This window comes from Biomphalaria glabrata, chromosome 4 (assembly GCF_947242115.1).
Source record: "Biomphalaria glabrata chromosome 4, xgBioGlab47.1, whole genome shotgun sequence".
Classification (NCBI taxonomy): domain Eukaryota; kingdom Metazoa; phylum Mollusca; class Gastropoda; family Planorbidae; genus Biomphalaria; species Biomphalaria glabrata.
This window is the reverse complement of record NC_074714.1, coordinates 45883856-45900919: the sequence shown is the minus strand read 5'-3', so window position 1 is coordinate 45900919 and position 17064 is coordinate 45883856. Positions and strand designations below refer to the sequence as shown.

The following is a 17064-nucleotide window of genomic DNA, read 5'->3' as shown; positions in this document are numbered from 1 at the left end:
ATTGTTTTATATTAGATTATTTTTTGAACAAAAAAAAATGGGCCAACAGAAAAATTGTTGAATGTCAAATTCATTAAAATTTATAAATTAATGTTGATATACTGTAATAGGAAATTTACTTTCTAACCTCTTTAGATCCTGAATTTAAAAATTATGTACGGTACCATTTAATATTTAAAAAAACAAAATGAGTATCTTTTGGTGTTAATGATTCAGCAAAAAATAAATGATGCATGCTTGAAAAAGGCTAAAATGAAATAAAATCTCATTAACACATGCACCCTTTAGTGCAGTGTTTCCCAAACTGTGTTCCACGAAACCCTAATGTACCGCCAGGCCTGAACAGGTGATTCTTGAACTGCTGGAATAATTAACTACTAGGCCACCACATGAATAAATCTCTCTACAAATAATCAAAATGTTTCGATAAATACTCAGAATGTGCAAAGTGTTCCGTTGAGGAAAAAAGTTTGGGAAACAGTGCTTTAGTGTGTGGGTGCTTTCCTAAGAAATTTTTATGCCATGTACAATAAAATTCTGATAGTATTATAGTTATACTATAACACTTTGTATTTTAAACTAAATGCTCCTTCATAAAGAAGAGTTCAGTCTAAAAATTTTTTTTTCTCATTATTTATTTCTATTTGGTTTCAAAGGAAAGAAACTGATAGAAGATGTAATTTACTTGTCATGAAATATCAAGACTTCAGAAGTCACAATACAGCAGAGTTGGGAAAAATGAGAGATGACCTCCTTACACACTGATAGCTTCCAGCATAGGGCATAATTTAGTGAAATGTTTACAACTGTTAAAAGTGGACAATAGTGTTTCATACAAATGTTGGCAATATAATTTTCTATTAGCACAAACTTGATCATATATATTACTTAATTCCTACACATATACCCTTGTCAACTTTGTGTATTGAAATTACTGGTAATTAGAATAACGAAACACCTCTGACCCTGTTTTAAGCAGACTACAAATAATTCCCATCATATTACTTACTATATGTTTTTAACAGTTGCATAGTTCAAAGCAAGGAATTTCTTTTAGTCTATTCAATGAATTCTTGATCATTTAAAAGGACAAATAATTAGTGTAACAAGTTTCTAGAGTCAAACAACTGCAATTGTAAGATGAAGAATAGTGCAGTTAGTGGTGCTTGGTACTCCTACCCATAACAAATGATTACAGTCTAAGGAACATAACCGCAGAACTATTAGTTTTAATGAAATATTAATTATCTTACATTAAAATACATTTTTAAAAATCTTTAAAAAGTTTTTTTTAACTGGAATGTATAAGATAAATGTAATAAAAGACATTTTGAAAAAAAAAATAATTAGAGAACTATTTATGTGCACTATTATAAGCGTTTTCTATAAAAAAAAAAAATCTATAGCCTAACCTTATAATAAATACAAAATGAAGTGTTACAACATGTCGGAGATACATGGATGAACAAATACAGTCATTTTGAACTTTTGAAACTGATGAGGAGATTCCATAGAAAAGGGGGGTGATGTGGTCAAGGAATTAAAAAAAAAAAAAATAGGAAGATAAGGAAAACACTAAATTGTAAACTATAACCCCCCCCCCCCCCCCCAAAAAAAAAAAAATTTTTTTAATGGTTGTGGACAGTGGTGTTATTTATTACATCTTAAAGTGTTTTTATAAGAATGGTGCAAAAACTTTTTGAAACTATTTCCATTCAGTGAAGCTTAGTGAGCAGGAAGACGAAAAAAAAAAAAAAAAATACATCATTTAGGATTAACAAATCACTAGAGAATAAATTAAATACTCCCAATAATAAATAAGTAGGAAAATAAAAACTAAGCAAACAAGTGAAATAAAGTTCAAACCTCAACAATGGTTATGATAAACTTAAAAAAATATAAATGTAATATGCAGCAGGCAATATATAGTAGTCATTTTATTTCAAATACAAACATTCTAATAAATCTATATAAATATATATACAATGAAATGAATTCATACCAAATAAACTTTAGATAAACATAATAAGAACAAAGCATACACTTACACACACACAAAACATGGCAATAAAATAAATATACATTAATTTGACAATAACAAAGTATTGCAAATTGTAATGACAAATTTTATTACATGTCATTTCAATTTCATCAAATATCTTATGACACACTCAAGTCCTCAACGTTACACACTCATGGTAACAAACAAGTATGATCAATGTTTGCGAAGAATCACAGAAATGCCACAAAACATATCAGCATTCATTGTGTTCAAGTATTTTCAGTGAACACAGATATAATTCTAAAGTGAAAGGTACAGACTTCAAAGAGTTACTTTTTTATATATATATACATTTTAAATAAATCTACATTTTAGTAAAGAACATCTAAGGAGTAAAAAAGAAATTTTTGAAGAAAAGTTAAAAAAAAACAAAACAAACCCACAATTTAAATTTAGCATCAAATTATTTTGTAATTCTATTATTCCTACACATTCAAGGTTATAACTTCATGTTGTTTTTCTTGAATAGTTCAAAGCAGAATTAGGCAAAAATATTTATACAAAACTAGAGTTAATTAAATTTTGTTTTCTATATAAAGAAGAATTAAACTGTTTCAATAATTACACACAAAGTTATAGGATTAAATAAAACAATTTATTTATTGAAAGATCGCTTATTATAAGCCAACATTTGTTTTTTGACAACAGGTACTTTCACACAAGGATTACATTTAGAAATGTTGACTTCTTCAGCAACCAATTTTATACTATGGTGTATGATTCTCTCCAATAGGTTAAAAAAAATAGCATTATACTTGTCACTGCATATAAAACTTACTGGAAATAAAAAACATTAAAATCAAAACTTTCTGCACATTATGATATCCAATAACATCCATCAAACATACCAGTCACCATAGTTTTTTTTTACTACACATGTTCAAGGGCAGATGATTTTGTTAACTTAGCACTGTCAGCATCAGGCAGCTTCAGCGCCGCTTGCACATGTGAAGCCAAATTTTGTGAGCTTGGAAGTAATGGTGCAGTAGGGCTGGTGGGGCCCTCATCATCAAGGCTGGGCCAGCTTGGTGTAGTATCAGGCTTGCTTAGCCTTTCATTGAGTGCCTTCAAGGCAAGCTGCCTACAGGATTAGAATTAAAACAACATTGAAATAAATGGAATGACAATTTCATTTACCCAAACATGTAGCTTAAAATAAAACATCACATGCAAAAATGGGAAATTATTTCAAATTACCTCCCTTATAAAATAATTAAAATCATGTTAACAATCATTTTACGTTTCAAAAAAAGTAGTTGCTAAAGAAAATGAATGAAGATCTGTTGACTTAATTTGTTAGCTGTGAACAGAGTTCAAACCAGGGACTATTGTGGGGACAGTTCAAAGTGTATACCACATGACCACACAACCCTCTGTATTCTAAGACATGATCTGATATTCAGCTATAATGTAGATGTATCCATTCAACTGAGCACTGTTTAATGCTTATTATGATGGTTATTTTAAATATATTGTTTCTAGATCTAACAATCAAATTTTCATTCTGCCATTTTGGTGTCAACAATCCACAATGTGCCGATCAGGTGAAAATGTAGAAATAACCTGCTGTTGTGGACTATTTGAATATATATTTTAACATCTTTTCTTAAGTAGAAATATTCTTACTTTCTTCTTTCTGCATCATGTGGTTCTGTGCCAGGCAATGTGACAGTTATAGTTGTTGGTGAACTAACATCATATCTGCGCTGTGGCTTCTTACAAAGTTTCACTTTGACAAGTGCACTAAATATTGAGTTAGAAATGATAGCTATCAAAGGCTGAAACTGACTCGGAAAAAAACTGTGGACATAAATATAAAAATGAATAAATATTATTTGATTTATTATTTTATAATTAGAACATAACATATTATAATTTATAATTATTACTAATTACCTACAGACTATACACCTAATTTTGTGATTACTTTTTAATTAACCATAGAACTCTTTTCAAATGTTAAACAATATCTGTAGCAGCTAATGCACAACATCTCAGTTATAAGGAGAGTACTGATCATACATAATATTAAAGTTTAGTTGTGCAAAATTTTTTTTTTAATTTTCAAAATATTTATTACATTATAATTATTTTATTTGTATTTAATTTTATATATTTTTTAGGGATGGTCGTAGACTTAAAGCACTAAATTGCTGGTAGACAACTAAACAGCTGTACATGCATTTTATATCTAACTTATAAAACCGGATGTTCCTTCAGAGTTGAAGATAATTTACTTCCTAGTCCAAACCTCCCGCAGTACGACGGGGGGATGGGAGCGGGCAAGGTTTGAACCTGGGACCATCAATAAATCCGAGCGACAGTCCAGCGCGCAAACCGCATAACCAGGCAGCCATCCAGTTCATATGAGATCAAATGTATGTACTTGACTATACCGGTAGTAATATTTTCTAACAAAATCACTCACTACAATAACACAACCTTTCAGTCTCATGTTTTAGATTCTAGAGTCATCTATCCTAACTAAAACCAATGACAAAAATGCCACCTATCTTTCATCACTCACAACCAATTGCTAACCTCTTCCCAGCATCACCATAGAAACACACACACTCCATAACATAATATATTATATATATATTTATACATTTGGACAATCTTTTTAACTAAATATTTTAAAATAAATTTATGGATAATGAGCAATCCTGTTTCCCTTGTAGGCAAATAATTTGGTCTATGCCCTGGATATTTTATGGCTATTAATGAAAAATGATCTAGATCATTATTTTTTGTGTGTGAAATGTAAACAAAAATACATCTAATTTTCTTTTAATTATTGAAATAAAATCACAAGCTCAAACTCCACTCGTAACACACCAGTACCCCACTATTCTGAAGAAGGTTTAATAAAAGCTTATAAAATAAAATCATATTTCAAGAATAAGCATCTAAAACTTAATAAATTAAATATGAATTAACATATAAATGTAAAAACCCTTAAAAAGAAAAAAAAACAAACCTAGCAAAGCTAAAATTATCTGCCATATCACCACGATTTCCATTAGTGTGCTTTTGATAAAAACGCAGGTAAATCCAACTGACTATCATTCCATTCAAAAACATGTATGGATATGGTCCAGGCAATAAACCAGCGATCCTCAACAAAATGATCAAAATCAGTAGTGTCAATGGTATGTGAGTGTTCCTCAGTTTTCCGAATGGAAGTGTTGCAAGGCAGTGATCTGGCATAACTTGCTTCACAGCAACACAAAAGCCAGCAATATAACCAGATAGGCCATAAATATTAACTTCAAACAAGTACTCTTCATTTAATGTGACCAAGTAAATGAAGAAATATAAAAAGGCTGTAGTTATTCCCACTCCAAGGTTTGTTATGACAAAAAATATTAGCATGTCTCTTGCTCCCCATAAAGGTTCAAGGAGTTTACCAAAGAGCACAATAACAGCTACATCAGCTAATACATGCCAAAAATGAAGTTCCACAAAACAGTACAAAATGAAACTGTAAACACGAAAGTTGGGTGGCATAACATAGCCAGGTGTTATTGTTATGTACGGAATTGCTGATGAAATGAAAGAGAAAAGGTAGCCAATAACAACAACAACGGCTACAGCTTTTACTACAATACTGCTTTTTCCCACTGCTGCAGTGAAATGATTATGTAAAATTGGCAAGGGGGGAATAACAGAAGTTGCGCTTTTCGATAGGCCTATTTTGCTTAAAGAGGTGGAAGTCGACATCTTGTTTGGATCTGACAGAAAAGTGACGTCAAGCGCAACAAGTTGGTGGTATGTATTAAAAACATAGAGCAGAAATAACCGACAGACGAACTAGATGTATTAGTCTATATTACAAATATATAGTTATAGACTCTAGTAGATTCTATATAAATTAATTTATAATCTAGATTCTAGATCTAGGCTTGAATAAAAAAAAAGATTTTCGTCAGATTGGCCATTACAATAGACTCATATAGAATCTAGAAAAATTAATCTACATTATGTGATCTATATCACTACTTTAGAATCTATCAGTAGATATTATTAACAATAACTATTAACTATCATGATACAAATATTTATCGATTACAGTAATTAATTGGTATTAGATTTTGTCCACATGAGCAAGAAGTTATTATACATATAAATAATTCATTAATTTGTTTGTTTTGTTCATCATGCTAGCGGACATTTTTTAAAGTTTTTAAAGCTCTTCTTAATAAAAGAATACATGCAGTGCACTTTCGATATTAAATATAAATATTTAGACGTCTATAGTAGAACATTAGCAGATCTGACTCTAGTAGATCTGTCTAGATCTAGTAAACGATCTCTCTCTAAGTGAAATAATTGAAATAGATTTAGAAAATCTAGATCTATAGATATCTAGACTTTGAAAAGGTAATTTAGATCTATTTAATCAATATAAAATATTATAAAAAATATTCCATCTGAGGCATCTCATTCTCTATCTAAGCCCTAACTGCCCTAAGCTATCTTAGAGTAGACTTCTTAGTATCTAGATCTAGTAACTAGTTATCTACTCTAGAATCTATGTCTAGATCTAGATCTATGAATACTCAGAATAGTATCATCTAACTGACCTGTCTCTTAGACTCTTACTCTCTAGTGTCTTTAGAAATAGAATTCTTTCTAGTCTAGTCTAGATTAATCTAGAATCTAGATAGAATCTACTCTAGACTCCTAGACTGAGACTCTAGACTAGTCTAGACTCTACTAGTCTAGTCAGTGACTCTAGAATACTCTAGATTCTAGATCTAGTAGAATAGATCTAGAATAGAATTTATATTTATATGATTTAGATCTGTAAAGTGTAATATATGATTAAAATTTATTTAATTTAAATTTAACAATAACATTTACATAGACTAGACGTATAGACGGGTCATACTCATAGACATAGATATTTTATATAGTCATAATAGAGTTTTCAGACTCACTCTAGTTCTAGACTAGAACTAGTTACTAGACTCACTAAGTTAAGTTAAGAATTAAGACTAAGAAGTCACTAGTCATACTTACACACAGTGACTTTCAGTGACAGTAGTCTAGTAAGTAGTTATGAGTACAGAGTAGTTAAGTAGTCACAGAGAATCAAAGTCAAAGATTATATATATAACTTATTATGACTTATAAGATAGTTTAGTTAACTTAATCTACTTAAAGTTAAGTCTTAAGTTACTAGATTTACTTGATGTAGAACTAGTACTAGAGTCTATATCTAGTTTTTAATTAAAATTAATTCAGTGTTGACAGTCACCAACACAACGCCATAGACAGTTGTCATAGACAGTCAGACAGTGTCAGTGTAGCTGTAGAGTGTTACTGAGTGTAACTTCAAGTTGTAGATATCCAAGTGTGTTCAAAGTGATTCTAGATCTAAGTGTAACTAGAAAAAGAGTAGATCTTATTGATCTAGAATCTCTTAAGACTTGATATATTTTTATAGACCTTGAATTTGATAAATAAAATACTATAATAAGGCCTGTCTTCGAGTCCAAAGATTAATGAGGAATGCAGTATTTCCAGTGGCTATGCAGCTCCAGCTGTGACCTACATATTTTGCCACATCCAGGACAAGCATTTAATAACCATTGTCCACTGGTGGTCGATAAAGATTTTCTTTTCGCTGTCTGCGTCTGTCCTCGGCAGTGAATTTTCTTTTGGTCTGAAATGTGTATCCCACGGCCTTTGTGGGTGACCTCCAGCTGTCTCATTCTGAGGCTGCATGCAACCAGGTGCTCTCTTCTATGTCAGCTAAGGCAAGTTGGTGCCTAAGCTGGTCTTTAAAGCGTTTCCGTATAGCAATTATAGACTAGATCTGTATGCTGATTAAACAAAAAGAGTATATAAATAATGAATGGTGTAGAAACTAAATTTATTTCATGCAAAACTTATTAAACCCCTTGATAACAACACACTTTTAGTCACATTCACTTGATAATATTTACTATTTTAGTTATTAATAATTTAGTTATTAAATGTTAATATGAACTTTATATGAAGTTATAATATATAGTTAATTTTTTTTCCTTTAGCCTTTTCAATGCAATTTTGAGTTCAAAGGCTTCTTTAATGGATTTTACTGCTGTTACTGAAGAAATAGCCCTTGAAGGACTGGAAGGTACAATTATTCACTAATAATATATATATATGTCAAAAGCAGTTAAATCATTATGCTTACATCTACAGTAATCCCAATCTTAAAGACCAAATCTCTTGGTAGTTGTAGTTATGATTTAGTTTTTAGTGTATATATACTATAAATAGCCAGATATGCTAGTCTAGCCCAGGGGTCGGCAACCTTTTGAGTCGGAAGAGCCAAAAATTAGAATTTACAAATTTTAAAGTTTTTAAAGAGCCACAACATTTTTTCTTGCCAACAATAAATAGTACTCACACACTCTTTTTAAACGTGTTATTCCTAAATATATATATATATATATATATATATATATATATAGTGTTTTTCACTATAGATTAGATAATATATATGGCGTTATTAGATAATTATCTTTAATTCGGTAACAACCAAAGCTATTAAACATTTAGGCCTACTTACACTACTAACTTGTACTTCACTAACAAACAATTGAGCAAACAAAGTCAGTGGGAGCGATGCCTTTGCATAGTTTTAGAAAGTTTGGATACATTTGGCTCATAACTTATTTTTAGTTTCCAACACGACTCTCAATTTTCATTTGTAAGTTAAATCGAGCAATTGCACTTCTAGAGATCAAGTATCATTTTCAAATGGATCAATGTGGATTTCGTTACTATTTGTGTTGAAATGGTGTACCAGGAATGCTAGAATAGTTTTGTTGGTTTTGATTGCTTACATTTATCAAGAAATTCATCTTAGATTTTTTGTATAACTATGCTGAAGTAATTCGTGTCAAAAGTTGCTCTGATTTTATCGCGATACTGCTTTAGACATTGAAAATGAAGTTATTTGCCGCTCTGAATATCTTCTGCAAAAAAAAAAAATGTTTTCTTCAAAACAAACCAATTCGGCTGGGTTTTACTTTCCTTGCAGCTTTAGATTCAGCTCATTTAATTTCGATGTTATATCCAACATAAAGAAAAATGCTTGCAACCATTGTCATCTCTAATTCAGGTTAATTAATGCCTTTATCATTTAGGAATGTATTTATTTCATTCAAGCACAAAAAAAAAACTTTCAACCTTTGGAAAGTCATCGAACTAGGTTGGGAAGAAGGATGTCGGAATACTGAGTCTCCATTTCCTTTAAGAAGTCTTTAAACTGACGACGGTAGAGGGCTTTTGACAACATGCTGTTAACAATCTTAATTACCAAATTTATGACCTCAACTATTTCGGCCGGAAATGTTTGGGCACAAAGCGCTTCTTGGTGTATTTTGCAGTAAAACGTAAGAATTTCGCGGTTTATTTTGTCGTTGTTGCCCCTTTATTTTTTCCTGTCATACATCTGGCTCCATAAGGTGTTATTGAAAAGTTTTTAATAAAAGCGATCTTAATGTCTTCAAGGTATTTTTGCACGGCATGCGCTATATTTTCTCTTCTTGTTTGTCACGACAGTGGTAGCAATCCTAGAGTTTCTTCTTTTGGACCTTTGGGAAGACATATACCTGACAAAATGGAAATCTTGTGCCGTGTCTTTATGTCGCAAGACTCATCTGTATCAAGTGATAAGACAGAAGAAAGTTGGATATCTTCGCCTACAAATATGTTACATTTGAAGACAATTAAGCTATATTATCTTGTTCTGTTTAAGCGAATAATGGCAAATCTTTGATTTTTTTTTAAATTTCTGGTTTGTTTTTGAAATCATGAATCAGTTCTTCAGATGCATGTATGAAGCAGTTTTTCAGATACTCACCATCTATAAATGGTTTGCCTTTTTCCGCAAATTTCTAGTGGTACTGCAAAGTGTGCCAGATTAGCATTACTTGTAGATTGCTTCTAACCTGGAGAAGATAATCGCTTCTAACTCATTGACTTGAAACAACAAACTATTTGTAACAGCCAAAGCACGTGGTGAATATGCTAATTCGTCTTGCGTCGAAAGCGATTTAAAACCTACATAGAAACATCCGACGACGGCCGAGAGCTTCCAACGACTGACAACAGTGACGAAGCATGTCATAGGGGAGGGGTGGGGTGAAAAAAGAGTACAAGTTGCTGAGAAATAGAATCGGTGGCTAATTCTCGTTAAAATATTCAGAACTATTTGAAAAAATGTTTCGATAAAATAAATAATATTTGCGTATGGAACTAACGAGCCGCAGCTTCACACCCAAAGAGCCGCATGTGGCTCGCGAGCCGCAGGTTGCCGACCCCGGGTCTAGCCAAGGGGTATGCATTTTCGTTAGTTTATACAATGTTGAGACAATCTCACTCGTCTTCATCTTTTGTCTTTAAGGTTTGGATACATAGTATAGTAATTTTCTTTCTTGAAGACATGTCTGAAATAGCAACCTATTTCAATGAATATATAATATTTACAGTTTGACCTCTTAAGTTTTTGATTAGTTTTGAATTTTAAAAAAATATATTTTTCGAAATATCCAAATCAGGAATTACTCTCAGTGCTTTATGGCTAAGACTGGAACACAGATCAAACTTTCCCAAAGAAAATCTTGATGAAGACTCCAAGAAATACATATGGCAATATTTGACAGGCTGCATGGAATTGGAATTTTACAATTTGCCACAACCTCGTACTAAGCTTAAAATATTTAAATACTCCGACTACGTCTCAACAGACTACAACTGCTGTTTGCCTGTAAGTATTAACAAATATGCTTGATTTAAACCTGGTTCCCTCAATAGGAATATTCTATCTTTCTACTTTTGGATAATAAGATAAACATTTAAAAAGTTTGATAGCAGACCTTCTATTTTTTTTTTCTCTAATTTTTCACACTTTTTAAAAAACTTCTGTTATACTGTTTTTTTTCCTTCATTTGTCAATTGTTTTTTTTTTTGTGTTTTTTTTTAACTCTTACTGACTATGTTTTTCTTGTATGTTGTTTGGATTTTTGTTATGGATTTTTTGACCACTTCTACTCTAGTCATCAAAATTTGTGCATACAAGCTCATGCTTGATGACATCACATGAATCCATGACAAATTGACCAATTAGTTAATCATAGTCATAATTAATTAGTTTTGTTTTTATTTAGAAAATGTACTAATCTAAGGGTAAGGGGAGATAAGCCTTATGTAGAGAATTTAATAGATAAGAATTGATGGGTAGCTTAGAGTAAAATAAAATAATTAAATGTTAGCGGTAAAGATTATATGTATGTATATCAATCATTTATAAAGAAAACTTTTAAATGGATTTGTTCATCATCATCATCAAACTCCATTTGAGTGAGGGCTTGAGAGGCTCAAATCCTCTCTTGCAAAAGCCCTGGACAGAAATCCTGCTGTCTTGGCTAGTGCATACATGTAACCATACAGGTCGAGAATTTTGGTTTCCCAGACCTGTCAAGACGGAAATCAGCAAGTCTGCGGCAGTCAAAAAGAATATAAGACATGGTTTGCTCTTCTTCCCCACAGCGGGGGCACAGCGAATAAAAATTTGGCAATAGCCGTGATTAATATGAGCCAGCAGGACACTGGCCTGTCCTGCTATGTGCTATAATAGCTGGATTTGTTAATAGACATTGTCTTAATTACCATTTTAACAAATGATTTTTCTTTCTACAAAAGAAATAGAAGAAATAGTGACTTAATATTTCAACGGTTGAATTAGATTGTAAAAGTGTACGAGTAAAGGGGGCTAAGATAATAAATAGTAAAAACAAAATAAAAAACTCCTATATTAAAATGCACTAAAAAAATAGAAAAAGAAAAGGATTAGAGTGTGGATTTCACTTTAACTTATATACTAAACACACTTTTTGCTTTAAAAAAAATATGTTTTACTTTTTAGTGTTTTAATACAAGTCAAAAAAAAAATGTTACTATTATTTCTATATTTTTGACACTGTTATTTACATCTATGATAGATAATTGTTATTATTCCATTACAAGAAATAATCAAAAGAGTACTTTAAAATTATGGCATTGTTCAGCTTGATATGGGGCTGGGTTTTGTAACATTGTTTAAAATATCTAAGTGCATATTAAAGAATTGATTTGAAATTTTGCCTCATCTAATTCTAATAAAAAAAACAACAACTAATTATTTCACTTTTCTGTGTAAGCCTGACACGCCACCTGACATTTACAACTATGTGCCCATAGAATCAATGGGAATTAAAGGAAGCTGTGAACATTTTATAACCAGAACACATGTCACAACATTAGTGAGAGATGAAAATGGCAAAAGTCTTTTGTTGCTGGAGGAAGTGTCTGAGAGGTCAGTTATTATCCCAAGTAAAGTTAATTATGATAGTACTGACACAAGTGGGTCTCCTAATTGTTCATTGATGTTTTGCAATTAGACTATGTTAAGTTCTATTATGTATAAATTGTTGCATCTTTCTTACAAAAAATCTACACAGATGGGGTGAGAGTTTTGTAATAGTTGCCAGCCAACATCTGAGGAACCTGACATTGTTTGGACATTCCTTTATTCCATCTGGGCTTAGTTTAGATGTCTACTGTACACTGGAGTGTATTGGAAGGTAAAACAGAATAATGGGCAATGTTATAATATTTTAAGCTTAACAATATGAAGTCTCAGACTGGAGACATTATTTATAATTATACCATGAGCTATAAGGATTTGCTTGTTTCTCTTGCCAACTATTTCAAATAAAGATAGAGCACACAATTTTTCTTGTTTGGTATAGCTTCTATGCAGATTGACTTCATTGTAAATATTCTCTTTCAGAGGAAGGACTGAAGGGGAGATAACAGCTTGCAAGTATGACAGGGGGCTGTCACGCATGAAGACAAAGAACTGCCCAAAAACAACTCTTTTTTCATCAATCAAGCTTTTGGTTTACTTTGGCTTAGTGGTGAAACAGGTATCTCTTGTTGTGATAGAAGTAAAAATGTCTTCATCCACCCATCCATCCTAGTGGTGCTACAGCCCATGGAGGGCTCTGGCCTGCTTCAACACATCCCTCCATTCAGATCTCTCCTGGGCCTTTCGTCTCCACGCCCTAACCCCAAGCTGTTGCAGATCTTCTCCCACATCATCGATCCATCGCATTTGGGGTCTGCCTTTGGGTCGCCTTTTGGTTTTTGCCTGTATACAATTTTCGCTCCTCTGTTATCTGACATTCTTTCAAGGTGACCTTCCCAACGCAGTCAGTTCTTTTTTATTTCAGTAAAATATAGTATACCTCTTTAGTTCTGAGAATGTCAGAGTCTTTCCACCTGATTTCCTGTAGGGCTACAAGAGGTATCCTATATTTCTTTAACACTTCAGTAAGTTGGGCTTGCTCACCTGCTCTTTAAAATCTTAGCACGTTCCATGTCGCAAAACAAAAATCATGTCCTTTTCCAGGCCTAGATCATTTTCCATTGAGATCTGTCCGGGTTTTCTTGTGTGTAAAAGCTTTTGTAACAGTATTTTTTTATATGACAGGGTTCTTAGCCCTGCGCACAACCATTTGGGTGGCTGCCCCTTTCAGCTCTCTGGATAGCTGCCTTTATTTTCGGGTAAGGTGCCCTAGCCTTTGTGGATCCCTCCTCTTCCTGCAAGGCAGCAGGTTTGATTTTGGTCTACCCGGGTATTTTATTTCCCCGGTACCCACCATATCTGGAGGGCATATCCCCTATTGATTCTCAGATTAATAATTTATTAAAGGATTTATGTTTATATTGGAAGTACAAAATGGTTACAATATATGTTTGTTTCCTACAGCCGTACACATTGAGATACCAGGCCATTGATGGTATAAGCCAAGTTCGTCTTGTCCACTTGCGTCGCTTCTTCCCCAATGTGAATAGGTCTTTGATAAAAGATACCTCTGACTATCTGATGACCCAGCCTGAGCAAAGAGCAGTACACAGGGTGCTGCTCAATGACTTGGTATGGATTCCTGCTTGTTTAGTTTAAGTTCTATAAGAGAGGTTTATTTCTTCAGGATGGGAATAATTATTCTATTATACTGCTTAAGTGATACAAAAAATAACAGTAAAGTATTATTAAAGTTACCTATTCTCTGTTGTTATTCAGAACAAGTAATTCCTTCTTTTCAAAATTTAGGTAAAGGAATAAATTTTAACTTTTTAGAATTTAGTGTATTTGTAGTTTATAGTTTTATTCGCACACTTTCCCCCATAAATTTTATAATGAAATATAATTAGTATGGTATAATGTTTTGTTTAAATTCTACCGTGAAGTCTACTTCTAAAGTAGAAAAAGAATTAAAGCTTGATCAATCTCTAGTAATAAAGTAGAAAAAAAAGTAAAAACTTTTGTTTTATCTCCCTTTTTAAAAAAAACAATATTTTGTATTATTGAGCACACAATGTTATACTGTTAGCTATAAATGAAGCATACATCTTTTAAGTGACAGTCAGTAATAACAACTTTAGAAGTTGTTATTGATTAAATTGTTGGAGATTAAGGAAGTGTGGTAACCATAACAAACAAATTAAAAAGGGCTGTACATTTAAATTTACATGACTTGTTCTAATATAATGAAGACTGTCATTTTGATATAAAGACCGTAAATCTGCCCTGCTTTTATCTATATCTCTTGAAATGAATTTGCAAACGTAGCCTATAGATTAAGATATTTAAGATAAAATGTCTTTCTATACAGTTAACTATGTTATTAATATTTTATATGTCAAAATGAAGTACTTATGTGTTTTTTTGAGGAGATATTATATTATTATTATTTTTTTATATATATATTATTATGTACTGGTCAATGAAAGACTGACACAGCAGAAATGGGTTATAAATAAAACTGATAAAACACTATTCTATCCAGAAAATTGTAAAAATTATTTGATGAAATGCTGTAGATATTTGTCATTGAGTTTAATTGAATTTAATTTTTAATCTTTCAACTCCATTTGTTTCATTATTTGTAATGAAAGGGTCTGAGTGCTACACATTTGAAGAAATTGAAGAGAAAGTACCCAGGACATATTGAATCTGATCTATACCTGTACAGAGAACTTCATCCTAATTCATCAGAATCTGAATGGAAAACAAAGTAAGAGTTGATAACTTATGGATTTAATCTCACATCCCAAACCATAGTTATTTGAATGGCTTATCCCTGCAGGCAACGTCTTTGTCTGCATCAGATGTGGCAAAATTTGCAGGTCACACTCGGGTTTGCATGGTCAATTTAATTACTGCATTTGTCCTTAAGCTTCGGAATCGAAAACAATGCCTTAAAATGACTGTCTGTCCCAGCTGAAAGTGTTGTCTCTCATTACAGTTTCCCAATGCGTCTTGTTTTTAACTTAGTTTTAAAAAAAAGATCTAAGTCTTTACTCTAATGGCCTCTTAATCATTCATCCTTAAAACATTCCTTTTTTTTTTTTTTTCTTTAAGTGCTGTCTGATAATGTCTTAAAGTAAAAAAATCTCCTTTCTTAACACTGCTGGGCATGCAGACTTCTCTTTAATGACTTTTATCTGAGTATACATTTTCTTGAACTTGTAATTTACATATATAATTTAATGACAAAAGATTCATTGTTTTTGACTTAAGGTTAAATTACTTAAAGCATAGTGTGATTATTCTCTACTGTTCTGACCATTTCCAAATCAATCTTTAAAATTAAAAGATTCACTAAGTCAATTAAAAACATGAGTAATAATGATAGATGTGTTACTTTTATTAGAGTTTTTTTTTTTTTTAAATTTATAAAACAAAACAAATACAATTAAAGAAAAGCTGTAACCTGGATTTTTTAGAATAGATTTTTGGCTTTTTTTTCCCCATAGAGGTTTTAATTGCATAAAGCTACTAGTACATTTGTTTTGGGCACATAAACCCTTTTTTTTTTGTTTTAAATGTAGTTTAGGTATTACTGAAAATAATGTTATTTGCTGCTTTTACTAATTAATAACATAAAATGACATTTTGATTTTAATTTTGTTTCTGTAGACCAGATATGTTTCTTGATATTGTTCGTGCATTAAGATTAATCTTTTTCTTTTTCTTTTTTGGCAACAGTCTAATTAAGCAGCAGTTTTTTAAAAATATTCTAGTTTGTTTTCTTTTGCTCTGTTCAGAAGTGGAGAGGAAAGGCGAGTCAGAATGGTGAAACTGCTTAAGCCTTACATCCAGGGTGAAGATGAGGGTTCACAAATCATAGATAGTAGTGATGACAGTGAAGATGAGGATTCTTCATTCATCAAGAATGATTTGGATGTTGACGAAGAAGAAGAGGATGAGGAGATGGAGGAAGAAAAGATGGATGAATCTGAAAAGGAAAAGATGGAGGAAAAAGAAACAGAGAAAGTTTTTGGTAATGAACTTCTAAATTGCTTTGTGCATGTACTTTAATAAAGAAAAGAAAAAGAAATATCTTCAGTATTAATAAAATAACTGTCTTTTTTTAAAAAATAAATTATATATATATAAAAAAAAGTAAGCCAACAATATCGTAACTCATTTTTTTTAAGGAAAGAGATGGGGGGGGGGGGGTAGGTTAGATAAAATAGTGATTAACCCTCTCCTTATTATTTGATTGACCCCATGGTTTCCTCTCATAAAATCTTGTAAGAGTCTTTTTTGTAATAGGGTAATAAAATATGTTAGACTTAAATAGCAACTTTTTCAATGCCAATCTAGATTTTAAAAAAAAATATCTAAATAGGTTAAATTTAGACAGGGATAAAATAAATTCTTCTCAGAACAGTATTAATACTAGTGACAACTGCCAAAGCTTTGAAATGCACTTGTATTTTTTAACATAAATAGGATAAGCTGATGTTTGGTCTTGTCTCTAGGTCACCCAGTATACCAGCGGCCACTTCTGAATCAAATTGTTTTGCTTGTCAGTCAGTCTGGAGCTAGAGGAATGATGGTATCGGAGGTAGGAAACATCATTTTAAGTTAAATTATTCTCTTTTGT

The 17064-nt window shown here is 31.8% G+C and overlaps 2 protein-coding genes across 2 annotated transcripts in view; one reads left to right on the top strand and one right to left on the bottom strand.

Annotated features, from left to right (window-relative positions):
- Positions 1-1328: 1328 nt before the first annotated feature.
- Positions 1329-5831, bottom strand: LOC106052532 (transmembrane protein 115-like). The gene is made up of 3 exons (XM_013207927.2): positions 5043-5831; positions 3689-3862; positions 1329-3143 (listed from the first exon to the last, which is right to left on the bottom strand). The coding sequence occupies exons 1-3, from the start codon at positions 5783-5785 to the stop codon at positions 2933-2935; spliced, it is 1128 nt and encodes a 375-aa protein (XP_013063381.1). The 5' UTR covers positions 5786-5831; the 3' UTR covers positions 1329-2932.
- A 456-nt stretch (positions 5832-6287) lies between these two features.
- Positions 6288-17064, top strand: part of LOC106052530 (general transcription factor 3C polypeptide 1-like) — a 241653-nt gene continuing 230876 nt past the window's right edge. Inside the window, exons 1-10 of the mRNA XM_056025524.1 lie at positions 6288-6445; positions 8104-8189; positions 10624-10832; positions 12265-12419; positions 12565-12687; positions 12897-13032; positions 13878-14045; positions 15068-15186; positions 16220-16455; positions 16940-17025. Of these exons, the coding sequence (XP_055881499.1) occupies positions 8141-8189; positions 10624-10832; positions 12265-12419; positions 12565-12687; positions 12897-13032; positions 13878-14045; positions 15068-15186; positions 16220-16455; positions 16940-17025 (1281 nt within the window). The 5' untranslated portion in view covers positions 6288-6445; positions 8104-8140. The remainder of the gene's footprint in view (positions 6446-8103; positions 8190-10623; positions 10833-12264; positions 12420-12564; positions 12688-12896; positions 13033-13877; positions 14046-15067; positions 15187-16219; positions 16456-16939; positions 17026-17064) is intronic.

Coding starts and splice junctions, on each gene's coding strand:
- LOC106052532 (XM_013207927.2), bottom strand. CDS start 5,785: ATGTCGACTTCCACCTCTTTAAGCAAAATAGGCCTATCGAAAAGCGCA. Junction 3,863..5,042: donor GATAATTTTAGCTTTGCTAG/GTTTGTTTTTTT, acceptor TTATGTCCACAG/TTTTTTTCCGAGTCAGTTTC. Junction 3,144..3,688: donor CATGATGCAGAAAGAAGAAA/GTAAGAATATTT, acceptor CTAATCCTGTAG/GCAGCTTGCCTTGAAGGCAC.